We start from the raw sequence: 15,317 nt of genomic DNA on the forward strand, positions 1-15,317 counted from the left end.
CCGGAGATGTGGTGCTGTCAGCGGCCTGCCAGCGCTCGTTTAACCCGGTTAGTGAGGATGTTACAGGCTAAGGGTTAGCCTCGTTAGCTCCCACTGAGCTCCAGAGGACCGAGAGAACCTGCCTCCTCCAGCCGGCCTGCGGAGCGCTATGAGCGGGTAGGATGAGCAGCAGGCCGGCCGGAGCAGCGGAGCGGAGAGTCTCAGCTCTTACCTTCAAACAGAAAGCTGCGGTTGTGATCCATGTTTACTCCATGATCCGGCTCACAGGAGCGGGTTCGTGGCTCGGTTCTATGTGGTTCTATGGTTCTGTGGTTCTGTGAAGCTGCTGATCCGAGCAGAGCCGAAAGATACCGAACACAGACACGTCACTGCCGGAAGTCCAACAACTAGGGCTTCAGAATAAAAGCTGTGACAAACAAAACAACCGATTAGTCAATTTAAGAAACCAAAACAACCGATTAGTCGATTTAAGAAACCAAAACAACCGATTAGTCGATTTAAGAAACCAAAACCGATTAGTCGATTTAAGAAACCAAAACAACCGATTAGTCGACTTAAGAAACCACAACAACCGATTAGTTGACTTAAGAAACCAAAACAACCGATTAGTCGATTTAAGAAACCAAAACAACCGATTAGTCGACTTAAGAAACCAAAACAACCGATTAGTCGACTTAAGAAACCACAACAACCGATTAGTCAATTTAAGAAACCAAAACAACCGATTAGTCGACTTAAGAAACCACAACAACCGATTAGTCGACTAAAGAAACCAAAACAACCGATTAGTCGACTAAAGAAACCAAAAACAACCGATTAGTCGACTAAAGAAACCACAACAACCGATTAGTCGACTAAAGAAACCAAAACAACCGATTAGTCGACTTAAAAAACCACAACAACCGATTAGTCGACTAAAGAAACCAAAACAACCGATTAGTCGACTAAAGAAACCAAAAACAACCGATTAGTCGACTTAAGAAACCACAACAACTGATTAGTCGACTAATCGTCTAAAGAAACCACAACAACCGATTAGTCAACTAAAGAAACCACAACAACCGATTAGTCGACTTAAGAAACCAAAACAACCGATTAGTCGACTAAAGAAACCAAAACAACCGATTAGTCGACTAAAGAAACCACAACAACCGATTAGTCGATTTAAGAAACCAAAACAACCGATTAGTCGACTAAAGAAACCAAAACAACCGATTAGTCGACTAATCGTCTAAAGAAACCACAACAACCGATTAGTCGACTAAAGAAACCAAAAACAACCGATTAGTCGACTTAAGAAACCACAACAACTGATTAGTCGACTAAAGAAACCAAAACAACCGATTAGTCGACTAATCGTCTAAAGAAACCACAACAACCGATTAGTCAACTAAAGAAACCAAAACAACCAATTAGTCGACTAAAGAAACCACAACAACCGATTAGTCGACTTAAGAAACCAAAACAACCGATTAGTCGACTAAAGAAACCACAACAACCGATTAGTCGACTTAAGAAACCAAAACAACCGATTAGTCGACTAAAGAAACCAAAACAACCGAATAGTCGACTAATCGACTAAAGAAACCAAAACAAGGTTGCAGATTGCAACCAACTTTCTTTTTTTTTTTTTTTATGCTTTATTTCAAAAGTTCAATACAATATATTCGCATGTTCCGATTTTTCATTACAATTCTGCAAAAATATTTTACAGTATAAAAATAATATAAAAATAAATTATAAACTGTAAGGAAAGGAAAAGATTAATTAAAAAACAAACAAAAAACATTCGAGGTCTGCTTAACAATTGTAATAAATTTAAAATGTCTAAACAATTTAATAGATTTAGTCAATTTAGAATTTTTGAGTTTTAAAGCTGATGTAGGCAGATTGGAGCAAATGTGATAAAAAGTTTATTTTTATAAAACGCTATATGGAATTTTTGCCAAATGATGCCAAAAATATACTGACTACTGAAGCTTTAAATTATCAATCATGGTCAAATATGTTTTAAAATCAGATTGCAACCAACTGATTACCCCTTCGCTCACTCCTCCCTTTCCAAGACTGCGGTAACGTGAGCCGCCGACTGCAAAACTGTTCGAACGCCATTTACCTCGCTCAGAGGTCATGCATACCATAATAACACTACTTTAGGAGCAACTGAAGTCAGACGGCGGCTGGCGTTACCACAGTTTAACACTCGGCAGTGTCACAAACGTGTCGAGAACTACGGTGGCCTTCAAGTAACGTAAAAACGTGAAAGTCTCTCTCTAGAGCCAGTGTTTGGTTTGTCCGCTCTGGGCTACTGTAGAAACATGAGGGAGCAACATGGAGGACTCCATGAAGAGGAGCCACTCCTTCTGTAGATAAACTGAACCAAACCAAGTGTAACCATACTTTTATTTTGAAGGGATTTCCGGAAGTCTCATGTTTTAATGTTGTGACTTTGGTTGCCTACCAACCTGCAGGCTCTGTGCAGGAGTTAGTATATATAGACTGTATTATGTCAACTTTTTATTCTGACAGCTATTAATCCCACATAAGATGTTAGTTTATTAGTTTATTTATTTTTTAGATATTCAATTACACTGCAGGATATTAAAAAAATAATAAATAAAGTAAAATAAACAGATTGTAATGTCATATTTGAGGAATTATGAGACAATATCTTGGATTACAAGAGAAAAAAACACCACGCAATGAAACAAACTCACCTGCTATAAACATACAATTTATATTATATTATATTATATTATATTTTACTTGTATTTTTTTTTTACTATAATTTATTTATTTGGCCATATGTGTGCCATAGCAGGATCATGAGATAATCAGAGATATTATTCACTGAGCAATAATTTATCATAAGAGAGAGAAAGAAATGCCACGATGTTAGGAGGTTCTTATCATTATTTATTCTCCAGTTACATGAAGAGTCGATGCTCAGAGCTAGATGGCGATGTTCCTCATTAAAATGAGTAATAACTCAGCATCAGTATCATGATGTCACTGCACACTCAGTCCTCTGCAGTGACTTTTTGCTGACTGTAAAAAAAAAATATTTGCCTCCAAAATGTAGTGGAGTGTAAATGAGTAGCTCAAAATTGTACTTAAGTACAGTAGGCCTACTGAGTAAATGTACTTAGTTACATTCCACCACTGCTAGTCAGGATTAATAAAAATAAAATAAAATGAAATTAGGTAAAAAAAACAACATAATAAAATAAAACAAAACAAAACAAAACAAAACAAAATAAAATAAAATAAAATAAAATAAAATAAAATAAAATAAAATAAGATTTAAAAAATCCTTTATTAGTCCCACAGCAGGGGAATTTGCAGGATTGCAGCAGCGTAGGGGGACAGTGTAAACAACTAGAAACATCAGTAAAAAACAAAAACAAAATTTAATAAATAAGCAAGTATAATAAAGATATAGTCAGTAAGTAAACAGTAAAAAAAACAAGATATAAAAAATTAAAACAAGATATAAAAATAGACTGAATCAGTGGGTTGGGTTATTATTGCATATATGAATATGAAATATGGATATTGCACAGTGAATTTTTTTGTTTACTGTATATAGCAAAAACCAAACGACAAAAATAAATAGAAAAGCCGAATAGAGTTAATATTTTTGTTGGTAGCGTTGCTTACTGTCTGCCACAGTGTCTTCTGTGATACGACCATTAGGGGGCACCAAAGCCCAAAATCTTTAAATTCTATACATGGTAGCTTTAATGTACAAAAAAAAATGTATTTAAGTTTTCATATAACGACGAGAGAGAAGTTAGACACCATGGTGCGTGTTTGTATGACTCCATCTAAGAGAAATGGACGAGTTGACCCCTTTGTCTCACGCTGACCTCCTGTCGGTGTGAGTGGGTGTGTGAACGTCCAACAGCTGTTTTCTTTCTTGGTGGGATGATGATGATGATGATGTGAGAATGATCCTTCACACAACATCATCACGTCCCTCTGTGTGAACACATTCAACACTTAAGTATGTTTGAATATTTCCAGGAAGAAGTGAAAACTCTGCAGCACATTATGACCTAAAAAATCTCCATGCAAGCCGTTTTGTCCTCACTGTGCTTTGTTTCATGAAATTATATGATTATTTTTCAAGTGCTGACATGTTTTGAAATTCCTTTACTGTGTTTATTTGTGAAAATATCTTTGTAAAACCTCTTTATGATCAGTGAATCACCGCAGGCATGATATATAAAACCACAATATGCTAAAATTCTCACTGTTTTCTCATTCATAACAAATGTTGTATTTACAGCCGTGAATAAATCATTTAGTGTTTGAAACTGTGTCTTCCAGAGGATATTCTTTTTCCTGTACTTTTTAAAATATATCTTCTTATTATATATAAAACTACATTTATACAACTTTAAACTCAAGTATTTGTCTTGAACAGGTCCTTGAAAAGTGTCTTAAATTCATTTGTTTCAGGCCATACAAGTTTTTATTGTTGTCTTAAAGCTAAACTTTTGATGTGAACATAAACTTATCTTTAGAGTTTAACAGAGTTCATTGTTATTAGGCTAGTTTTAATAATTTGGGTATTTAAGAGGACATGAAACGTGCATGTTTTGGCACATGTAGTGCCCAAATATATCAGAAAAAACACATTGCATAAAATTTGATTTTAGTTGCTAAAACCGCAGATATGAAAAAATTATTTTTGTCGTTTCTATAGCTATCTAGCGGTTGTGTTTAGAAGATAACCCACGAGTTGGAAAACTCTCGCGAGATGGTTCAGGATAGGATATGTCGTCGGGCAGCGAGTCTCACAATTTTTGGGTTATCTTCAAAAAAGAGATTTGCGTTGACTGCTCTCTTTGTGAAATGTCTCCAGAAACAATGCTGCTCCTGTTCTGGCAAAGTCCAGACACCGACACATCTTTGGAAGGATGTGTCTTGTCATATTACTGATAATAATGACTCTGTTTTTTTTGTCTGGTTTCTAGAATAACAACAGAAAAAATGTAAAGAATTTTTTATAATAAATTTGATGATAATTTTAGCAAAATTCCATATTCATAAAGCCACTCTAAACCCTTATTTATAATATTTGAAAATTAAATTAAACAGTACATTAAACCTATTTTTAACTAAAAAAAAATAATAAAGTTGCAAAAACAATTTATTTGTGCTCTTTGTTTAATGTTTTTTTTTTTTTTTTAAGATTTCCTCTGTTTCTGACACTGTTTATCTGTATTAATGACTCATTTGTTTTTATATGATTTGTTTGTATGTGCACTGATGCAATAAAGAATTGAAAAAAAAACTAACTTGCTAGCAAGCTGCCATTTTGGAGTGACGTCATTGATTTCATACATTAAGTAGGTTTACAAGACAAGATGAGAGAAATGTTCAGAAGAATAAATCCTGAAACAAGAAGAGGACAACAGGAAAAGCTTAAAGACACTATAGAGATGGAGCTGAGGATAGACGGCAGACAGTCATCTCTGTGTTGGGGAGAAAACGGAGGATGACGGAGCAACAGCGGTGCGACTACCGGAACACAGGTAACATCAGGTCAATGATGTCTCTAGTGATTGTTTTGGTGACATAAAGTCATAAGTCAACAAGAAATAAAGCTGGTTTAAGGGAATAAAGTCGTAGTATTATGAGAATAAAGTCATAATATTATAAAGTATCTTGTAAGTCTACCTCGTAAGTAGAAAGTTTCTGAAAGCTCTGAGTTCACGAGTTGTGACGTGTTTGTTGACGTCAGAAATGGCGGAGGCCTTGGAAGTTCATTGTTCGGTGCATAATAAGTTAAAGGGACTGTTTGTAACTTCTTACACGTATGAATCATTGCGGGTCGGTGTCTCATGCGCGCTCGCGTGTGGCTTCGCTGTTCAGATTCAGACTCCAACACAAACTCCAGTGAAGTACCAAAACCTCTTGGTTGTATCTAGTGAAGCTGTTAAACAGTGTTGGCCGCGGTCGGAGGACGCGGGGGAGACCGGAGCTTTGGTCTCCAGGACCGGAGTCTCTGCTGTACTCTGCTCCTCTGCTCCTCTGCCTGCCTTCACTCACACACCGCGCTCCTTCTCTCTCTCTCTCTCCACCTCTCACGTGCATGCTGCTCACGCCACACTGCAGAAGAGTTAGTTTAGCTCTGAGAATATCTAGTGAATGTTCAGTGGACGTTTGTGCAGAAATAACTGCTGCAGCTCCTCCAGACCAACAGAGGTTTCCCGTGTCTTGTGAAGTGACGGGGCTCCGCAGAGAGAAACGTTATCGTCTCCGACCAAAACTCCGGCGTCTCCCCCGTTCCCTCCGGCCGCGGTCGGGAGGCTGAGGCGGGAAAAGCCAACACTAGGATCAGCATTGATTCATGGAGACCTTGGTCTGGTCAGCTAACATTACTGCCAAGCAGCTGAAATATAGAGTGATATTGTGCTTTTAGCTGACGTGTGTCGCCTCACTGCGGAAATAAACTGGGACACATTTAGAATGTTTAAAATGGTCTATATATTGTATATTTGTGACATCACAAAATTACAGAAATCCTGACAGCTTGTTTTCCAAAGCACAGTTTCTGAATACTGGCTTTATGTATATCCATGGATTGAGCGTTTCCATACTTTCACAGTATTTATATAGAACTTAAAGCTGCTTTATAATATAAAACAACATGAAAATATCACTTTTTACAATATGATACCTTTAACTTGGTCGACTGCTTCATGTCCACTTTAATGTGATCTTGATATCTGCATATTTGTGTCTGTTTTGTGTGACACATTCACAATCATCCATATGTTATAATCACTTTTTTGTGCTTAAAATGACAGCCAAAATATTATAATGATGATTAAAATAAAAGGATTAAAAATAAAGTCTTGTGGATTTGTGGCATGATGAGTTTTGTAATAAACTGACAGACATTTTCTCACACATGAATCCCTCCCATCGCTGTCGCTGTCCTGATCCAAAACGAAACATCTCTGTTATTTAAAATAACAAACGTGGCTGCATTATTGGATCAAATGGAAACTTGATTTCCATTTAAAACAAATTTAATCTGATTTAAAATGAATTCCAGCCCTCAAATCCAGCTTGACATATTTGGTATCTTTGGCGTCTTTGTAACCTGGACGAGAGTTTAAAGTTGTGGCTTTGAGGAATAGAAAACAACCTGCTGAACAAAAGTAACACAAACCTCATCAAACTAACACAAGCTGAGCCAAGCTGAGCTGAGCTGAGCTGGGCCAAGCCTCTGGCTGTGAGCTGGAAGAGGAGGAGGAGGAGGAGGAGGAGGATGAGGAAGAGGAGGAGGAGGAGGAGGAGGAGGAGGAGGAAGAGAAGGAGGAGGAGGAGGAAGAGAAGGAGGAGGAGGAGGAGGAGGATGAGGAAGAGGAGGAGGAGGAGGAGGAGGAGGAGGAGGAGGAAGAGAAGGAGGAGGAGGAGGAGTAGCCAGGCTGCTGGACTTGCTTATAGCTCAGCTGTTGGGGGTTTGTTAAAGCCTCCGTCAGTCCCTCAGTCAGTTCAGCTGCTAACACTGACTGAGAACACATGTTAAATATAGAGCCGACTCACTCCTGACCAGGAACAACCAGGCTGGACACAGAAGAGGAAGAAGAACTGGTTTTATTTATTTATTTAATCTCTCTCTCTCTCCTCAGAGGACGAAGATCCACAACGCTCTGTTACCTCCAACTCTGGCAAGAGAAGAAGAAAAGTGTAGAAGAAGAAACCAAAGAGGAAGGTTAAAGTGAAGAAGACGTCTCAGTGATGTTGTGAGGACTGGACTCACTTCTGGGATTGGACAGCTGTGACACCTCCGACCTGCTGAGACACAGGTAAGACCCAGTGATGTCATCACTGACAGGTGTGACACTTAATTAATTAATGTTTAATTAATGTTTTAAAAGAGTTTAGTTAGTTGGTGGAAGAACAAAATATCACATGCCTAATAAAATACAATTAAAAAGACTCAAATACGGTTTAAAATATATAAATTAACAAAAACTATTAAAGAAAAATGTTGAAATAAAAAAATTAACAACCAATAACCTAAAAATTCTTATAAATCCAATCAATAAATCACATATGTAAGTAAAAAATGTATGTTATCAAAAGATTATAATAAATTAAATGAATAAATCACACATGAAAGTGAATGCTTGTCACACTATTTAAATATCATAAAAAACATAAAATGAATATTCTTTGACAAGGAGGATATCAGTGTGTCAATGAATAGAATTTTGATAATTGATTAAGTAATTTACCAAATTAAAAATACCAAATATTATCTGATAACAGCTTCTTAATGTTAAAAGATTCTTGCTTTTGTTTCATGTGTTGTTAAATTGAGAAAAGGTCACGTTAAGATGTGTTATAATCAGCATAACGTACCGAATGACTCCCGTCAGTGTGATATCATTACATATTACAATATTCATTATCATTGTTACTGAGGCGTTAATGTGAAAGCAGCATTTCATCTGGATGTGGAGCAGATGTTAACCAAAGAACGTATATCGCCAAGAAGTGAAAGTCAAATGTTCGTTCCATTGCGTCCAGCAGCAGAGCTACTCTTCCGCCATTTTGGACTGAAAGCGACTAGCGGACGCCGGTAAAACGTCCGCCTATAAAGTGGTGTTCAAAAGCAAAACAAAATTATGTTTATTCTATCGTTATATTCTACTGAAATATCCTGTGTTGAAAAATTTAATATTATAAATATGACAAGCGTTTTCAGTCCAAAATGGCGGCAGCGGTTGTTGTCAAAAAAACACCGGAGTTTCGTCTCTTTGATTCTATACTCTTTGTGTTAACTATGTTTTGTTGGCTAGTTTGATTTAAGTAACTGTATACTGTTATATATAAATATATTGTAGTAAACAAACGCTGTATTTCCTACTTGAAGTACTCTAGTGAAGTACATGCACCGAAGAATTACTTGAGTAAATGTACTTAGTTACGTTTCACCGCTGGAAAACATTTACGTCGGCTGAAATGGTCACAAATGATTATTTCTTGTCTGTATTTATTTTACATTTGTTGCTCAGTGATTCTTCTTGAGGTATGTTTGGGTAAATATTGTATTACTTTAATACATATTATTACGTTAATACTATTATTCTTACTTAGGCTTCCAACACGTGACGATTTATTTGTAGTAATTTGATTAATCACACCTTTGTTTGGTAATAAAGCACAATATTAACCGTATTATCACATAATGTTGAGGCTCTGTGTTGTAGAGGAGTTAAAATCTAGTCTGAAGGACTTTAATATTTAAGTTTATATTGCACTTATATAATACATATTCCTAAATAAATCATGTTACAAACTAATTATTAAGTGCACAATGCACAGATAGTGGGAGAAACAGGGCGGTCAATATAAAAAAAACTTTAAAAAAATATTATTTTTTATTCTTATAAGTCAAGTTTATTTATACAGAAATCCCAAATTTGTCTCAGAGGGTTTTAAATATATGTAACACACAACATCTTCTAACCACTGAGCCTCAATTCTGAGACGGAAAAACTACAAAAATCAGCATTTAACCTGGAAAAAGAGGATGCAATAGATGTTGTATACACAGAGTAGACAGATGTAAAGTTAAATATAAAGTGTGTGGAGTGAAGACAGCGAGTTACTGGAATGAGTTGTTCACGTCGAGCGTCTGAGTGTTGTTCAGACTGACTCATGAATGGAGCGGCTGTGAGACGCTCGCTCAGTGACTCAGGGAGTTACGACTCCCTTCATTCACAGACCAGTAAATGCTTGTTTCAGGAAGCCGTATACATTAGACGGCATTAATTTAATAGATGTTTTACCAGAGTGCTTAAGCTCTGCTGCTCTCTCCGGAGGGCACGAGCTGCTTCTACTGATAGAGCTGCAGAGAGGACATGAAGCAGGAGACAAAACACACACAGATCCACTTCTTCTGTAGAACCACACAGAGATGCATTCTGGGATCTGATGAGGATCTTTTGTTTTTAAAACTGTTGCAAAGCATTGTTGAAAAATAAATCTGTTTTATGATGTGGTTAAGGTTTGGTGGGTTTTAGGAAAAACATGGTGGTTTTGGTTTTTGGTTATGGTTAGGGGAACAATCAAGTGGGGATCTTCCAAAGTTACAGTTCTTTAGTGTAGAATGATGTCTTTTTGTTTCCGTTCTGCAGCTCAACAGAGAAACAACAAAGATGTAAACAGATAACTGATGCTGTTGTTCTTTATTGGTTAAAACAGCCTCATGTTCTCCTCAGGATGAATTATAACGGTGTGTTCACACCAGTTTGCAAAGTTTTTGTGCAAAGATGCGAATAGACTAGGGATGCACCGATACCACTTTTTTTTTCAGACCGAGTACAAGTACTTCCATTTTTGGTACTCGCCGATACCGAGTACCGATACGAGTACTTCTCTGTGCCCAAAGACCCTCGTTAACAGCCAGCTGGAGGGTGTGAGCGACACACGGCAGGCTGGGGAGTCCCGCATAGGTGAATCGCGGAAGGTGGCTCGCGGCCGTAGCTTTACAGTGCTCCCCGCCCAGACCTCGCCACACCGTGGACAAAGGGCTCGCTGCGCTCTCTCTCCCCGCCAGGGAGGGACGGGGTCCCCTGCTCCCGGTGCGACTGTCGACCGAGGCGGACTGTCCTCTATGCGCCTCAACCGCATCGTGCCGCCAGTGCGGGGCTCGGCCCACGTAAAAGGCGCCAGGGGTCTGTGGCGATGACTGCGCTGATGACTGCAACCCACCCGACCCGTCTTGAAACACGGACCAAGGAGTGTAACGCACGCTTGAGTCAGAGGGTGCAAGCAAAACCCCATGGTGCAATGAAAGTGAGGTGTGATCCCGGCCCAGCGAGGTCGGGCGCACCACCGGCCCGTCTCGCCCGCACCGACGGGGAGGTGGAGTGAAAGTAAAGTGTTATCGGTGCCGTTTTATGAGTACGACCCGATACTGGTATCGGTATCGGTGCATCCCTAGAATAGATGCAAATTTGTGCCGGACGACTTGAATGGCGTGAACGACGCGTTGCGAACACGCAAAATTTGCGTCATATTTCAACTTGAGCGAGAAATTTGTGTGACGCTGTGTGGTGAAAGCCTCTCAGCGTTGAGATCGTCCTCCCGTCGTCGCTGACGTCCTGACGCTGTTGAATCACAAATGGAGGATAAATAAATCTAGTATGTGTCTGTGGTCACCCAGAGCTACGATAGAACATCACATCTGTGCAGAGAGCGGACCAAACTCTGTGTAGAAACCACAGTATATGGCTTGAACGAAAATAGTTCACCGAAATATGTTTCTAAAAACATTTGAGGCGAGAAATGATCCATGCAGTTGATGAATCTGTCTTTATTTTGGATCGATAACGGTTAGTTTAAAAGTTTTTCGGGAGTTTCCAGAGGTGGCGAGTCATGCTTGATGCCCCTGATTTGCATAAAGTTGCCTAGACTTCATCTTTATGCAAATGAGGAGCGGGCAACGTGCCGGTCCGTCTCATTGCACGGCTGTTTACATTGACAACCAATGGGAAGAAAAGACGGATCCTGTGGACACGTTCCATCACAACGTCACTGTTTCCTCCTTAGCTCACGACGGACAAGACTCCTAATTCGTACGGCCGCTAGAGGGCGCTGTCACTTGAACGTAAACACATTTCTTTATTGGGCATTTGCTGAAAATTAGCTGATGGTGCTGTTTTTCTTGGGAGGATGAGAAGGATTCTGGGAAGTGTAGTTTATTAACAAAGATGAAGATTATAAAAATATACAGTTGTTTTTTTTGCAGATGTTATTTTCTGTCAGTTAGTCTTTTTAGACATTTAGTGAATGCTCTTATTCACAGAATTATTGTTAATAACTGTAAACCACAGAGTGATGTTGTGGTTCAGTGTTTGTTGTCTGCTGTAAGAATCAAACCTGTGACATCTGAATGTTTACTGCTCTGTTCTAGTTAAATATGGAAAATGTTCCCTGTTTGATTTACGTTGAACAGTAAACAGAGACGCTCTCTGGCTCGACCTCCTCTGTGTTATCGTACCCAGCATGCTTTGCCCTGCCCAGATCTCCTGGGACCGTCCTCTCCATTAATAGCTTTTTTCCCCTCTGTTTTCATTGCAGGTTATTTTAAATCATTTTTACGAGGCAGATATGTGGAGGAAGGGATTATTTTTATCAGGATACTCACAAAAACATCAAAAAATATCCTTCATTTGATGTCATTTATACACTGATATTTATTTTTATTTGAAGTTGGAACATATTAGTTTGCGTGGCGTTCTCTGTCAGCAGGATATACTGTACCAACCCAGATTCATCAACAGGTTTCTGTAGAGTGGTGGGAGATCGGCTCCGGGCCAACAGACCTCTGATTAGGTTCTGGTCGTGATCCAGATCTGGGATTTTCCACACAGTTGTTGCAAATCCCTCAGGACTGTTGAAGGGTCAAAATATCAGTTTCACTTAAAACGTTCTGTGAACAGAAAGGATGTGTCTTACCTTTAAATGATCAACATCACGTTCGGATGTTGACGTTGGTCGTTTGCTCGACGACACGAAGCAAGTTATCTCGACGGATACATTAATATTTAACAATCCCCACAGAATTATTTCTTTCCTTTGGCGACTGACTTTTTGTCCCCCGGACACATACGTACGTAATCTTTACTCCTCCTGAGTGTAACTACGCAGCACAGTCACACAGCAGTTTGTGAAATAAACACAAAATGTAATCTTTTTGTTTCGTGTACATAGACACAAACTACTTAGTTAGGTTTAGGAATAGATCGACTTGGTTAGGTATAGGCAACAAACTACTTAGTTAGGTTTAGGAATAGATTGACTTGGTTAGGTTTAGGCAACAAACTACTTAGTTAGGTTTAGGAATAGATCGACTTGGTTAGGTATAGGCAACGAAACTACTTAGTTAGGTTTAGGAATAGATTGACTTGGTTAGGTTTAGGCAACAAACTACTTAGTTAGGTTTAGGAATAGATCGACTTGGTTAGGTTTAGGCAACAAACTACTTAGTTAACTTTAGGAAAAGATCGTGGTTTGGGTTAAAATAACACCGGAAGTGCTGTAAGTTAAGTACGTAAGTTACGTTAGAAAAACGACTTAGTTAGGTTTAGGAAAGGATCACGGTTTGGGGTTGATCCGTAATAATAGTTAACCTGCAGAGTAACAGAGATGGAACCAGGATGGAAAGGAAGAACATTTACAGACGGATAGCAAATGAAAAGATGATGTTGTTCCATCATAAAACATATTAAAATGTTGTCCGATTATGACTCGAGGTATTTAGCGTTCCTCCCATCTGACCTCTGACCTTCGTCTCTACTTCATCACCTCCTCCTCCTCCATCAAACTCCTGCTTCAGTTGGTAACAGTGTCGCCGTGTCTCCCGGTGGCAGCCCAAGGCCGGCTGATAAGACGGGAGCCATGAGATCATTGTGCTAATGCAGCTCAGTAATCTCTGTGGGAGGTTTACGGGGGGACGTTCAGCGGCGTCTGCCCTCCTGTTTGGTTTCATAACAACGACTGCTGTTCCCATGACAGCATAACTGGGAGCAGAGAGGAGGCCTGGGTTTGTTTGGGTAGAGGGCAAACGGCTGATAACATCATGATGGATGACGCTGGCAGAGATGTGGCGTTGGAGGTCCTCTCAACTCAGATCTGGACCCCCAATGAGACCCTAAATATAATTGTTATTTTCTGTCAAATTAAAGCCTGAACATGCCGCACTCTCGTCCAAGTTTTCCTTCCAAATTGAAACAAAACTCTCGAGAACGGCAGCGGTTTTACTGCATTTGCTCCCCCAAATGTGCACATAATGTCTGCTGTATTATGATTACTTCAGCTGTTGGTTCGATGTCTGCTTCAAGCGTCAAATTGATGCCTGTCAGCATGAAATGTTCACACATTTACACACAACATGCCACCAATTCTAATGCTTCAGATGGGCAAAACTGCACCTACAATGATGTGAAAGTGAAAGTGAAATTGAAACAAAACAACTTTAGGTTTAGGCAACAAAGCTACTTGGTTAGGTTTAGGAAAAGATCAGGTTAAAAGACGTCAACATGGACTTTTGGTTTCACACGAGACACGAACAGCGGCATCCCAAAACGGGTTCCACTTAACTTCCTCCTTTGTCCCGTCATAATTACTACGGCCACTAGAGGTCGGCGTCGTCTTATTGTATTCGTTATGGTGATCAACCATGTGAATAGATGATAACGACCTTCTGAACCTACTAGTAGGTGTAGCAGGCCCCCTTCTAACGCATATCTATGAGGCTGACAACCGCTGATGAAGCACAATCGGCTGATAACATCTGTGTTAACAAAGGGAACTGTATATACAAATTGATTGATTATATTCACCAGAAGTATAACATATTACATGACCCTTATAAATTAAGAAGAAAATACCACTGATTTGTGAGGGAAATGTCTTTATTCTTTGATTTTTGGGTTGCTGGATAATAAATAATTCTTGACAATGACTGATATATTTGACTTCAGGACATCTCTGACTACATACATGCTGAAAATCAGTAAACATTTGTACTGGATTCATTTAGATATTTTACAAAGTAAAAGTCCCTAGAAGTGTATGATTCAACTTTTCCCCATGGTCTAGTGTTAAAAAAGTTAGCAATAAATGGTAATATCGAAGCACAATACATATCCAATCGGCACCCAAGTATCGAATCTGGAGATACGTCTATCGTCCCAGCCCTAATGTTTGCCCACTAATATGCTAACGAATGTGAAACTTGTATATGATTCTGCTTTAATTAGCACTAATCAGAAAGTGGGGAAATTCATTTCTAACATGTGAGTCATGACGTTGTATTTCAGGACACACTCCCGGTGTTAGTGAGCTTATATTGAGCAGATTCCTGTCAGGTCACTACTCATTTTGTTGTTCTACATTGTTTATACTCATTTAATAACGGGAACAGTGATTTGAGAGATTTCATGCATCGATTATCAAATGATCTCTGTCTTTATTGGATGGTCTGTGATGATCTGTGATGGTGAGTCTTCTCTGAGGTCACTTATTATGGGATGTTTCAGCCCAGGCTTATAACTCTCTCGTGAGTCATTTCTCAAGTCGCCGGTGGGCTGACTACAAACTTCTTGAGACTCATCAGTTTTCAGCTAACTGGCTTGTAAAAACGTAAAAACTGACGTATAAAAAGAGCAGCGGTCACAAGCCTCTGTTTCTCTCATGATATCCTGCCCGCTCTCCCTCCTCCTCCTCTCTTTAGTTTATGAGGGAAGTGACTTCATGCTCATTGCATCTGAACGGCA

At 39.1% G+C, this 15,317-nt stretch overlaps 2 protein-coding genes across 9 annotated transcripts in view; one reads left to right on the forward strand and one right to left on the reverse strand.

The window, feature by feature from the left end:
- The window catches only part of senp6a (SUMO specific peptidase 6a), a 29,258-nt gene extending 28,880 nt beyond the window's left edge, over positions 1-378 (reverse strand). For 3 of the 5 annotated variants that reach the window (XM_074615150.1, XM_074615149.1, XM_074615147.1), the window contains exon 1: positions 212-378. In XM_074615150.1, the coding sequence (XP_074471251.1) occupies positions 212-242 (31 nt within the window). In that variant the 5' untranslated portion in view covers positions 243-378. The remainder of the gene's footprint in view (positions 1-211) is intronic. The other 2 variants (XM_074615152.1, XM_074615151.1) reach the window with 1 other exon arrangement.
- A 7,107-nt stretch (positions 379-7,485) lies between these two features.
- filip1b (filamin A interacting protein 1b) overlaps positions 7,486-15,317 on the forward strand; it is a 39,516-nt gene continuing 31,684 nt past the window's right edge. For 2 of the 4 annotated variants that reach the window (XM_074615171.1, XM_074615172.1), the window contains exon 1: positions 7,486-7,829. The gene's annotated coding sequence lies outside the window, so the exon portion shown is untranslated. The remainder of the gene's footprint in view (positions 7,830-15,317) is intronic. The other 2 variants (XM_074615170.1, XM_074615169.1) reach the window with 2 other exon arrangements.

Source organism: Sebastes fasciatus, chromosome 18, assembly GCF_043250625.1.
Source record: "Sebastes fasciatus isolate fSebFas1 chromosome 18, fSebFas1.pri, whole genome shotgun sequence".
Taxonomy (NCBI): domain Eukaryota; kingdom Metazoa; phylum Chordata; class Actinopteri; order Perciformes; family Sebastidae; genus Sebastes; species Sebastes fasciatus.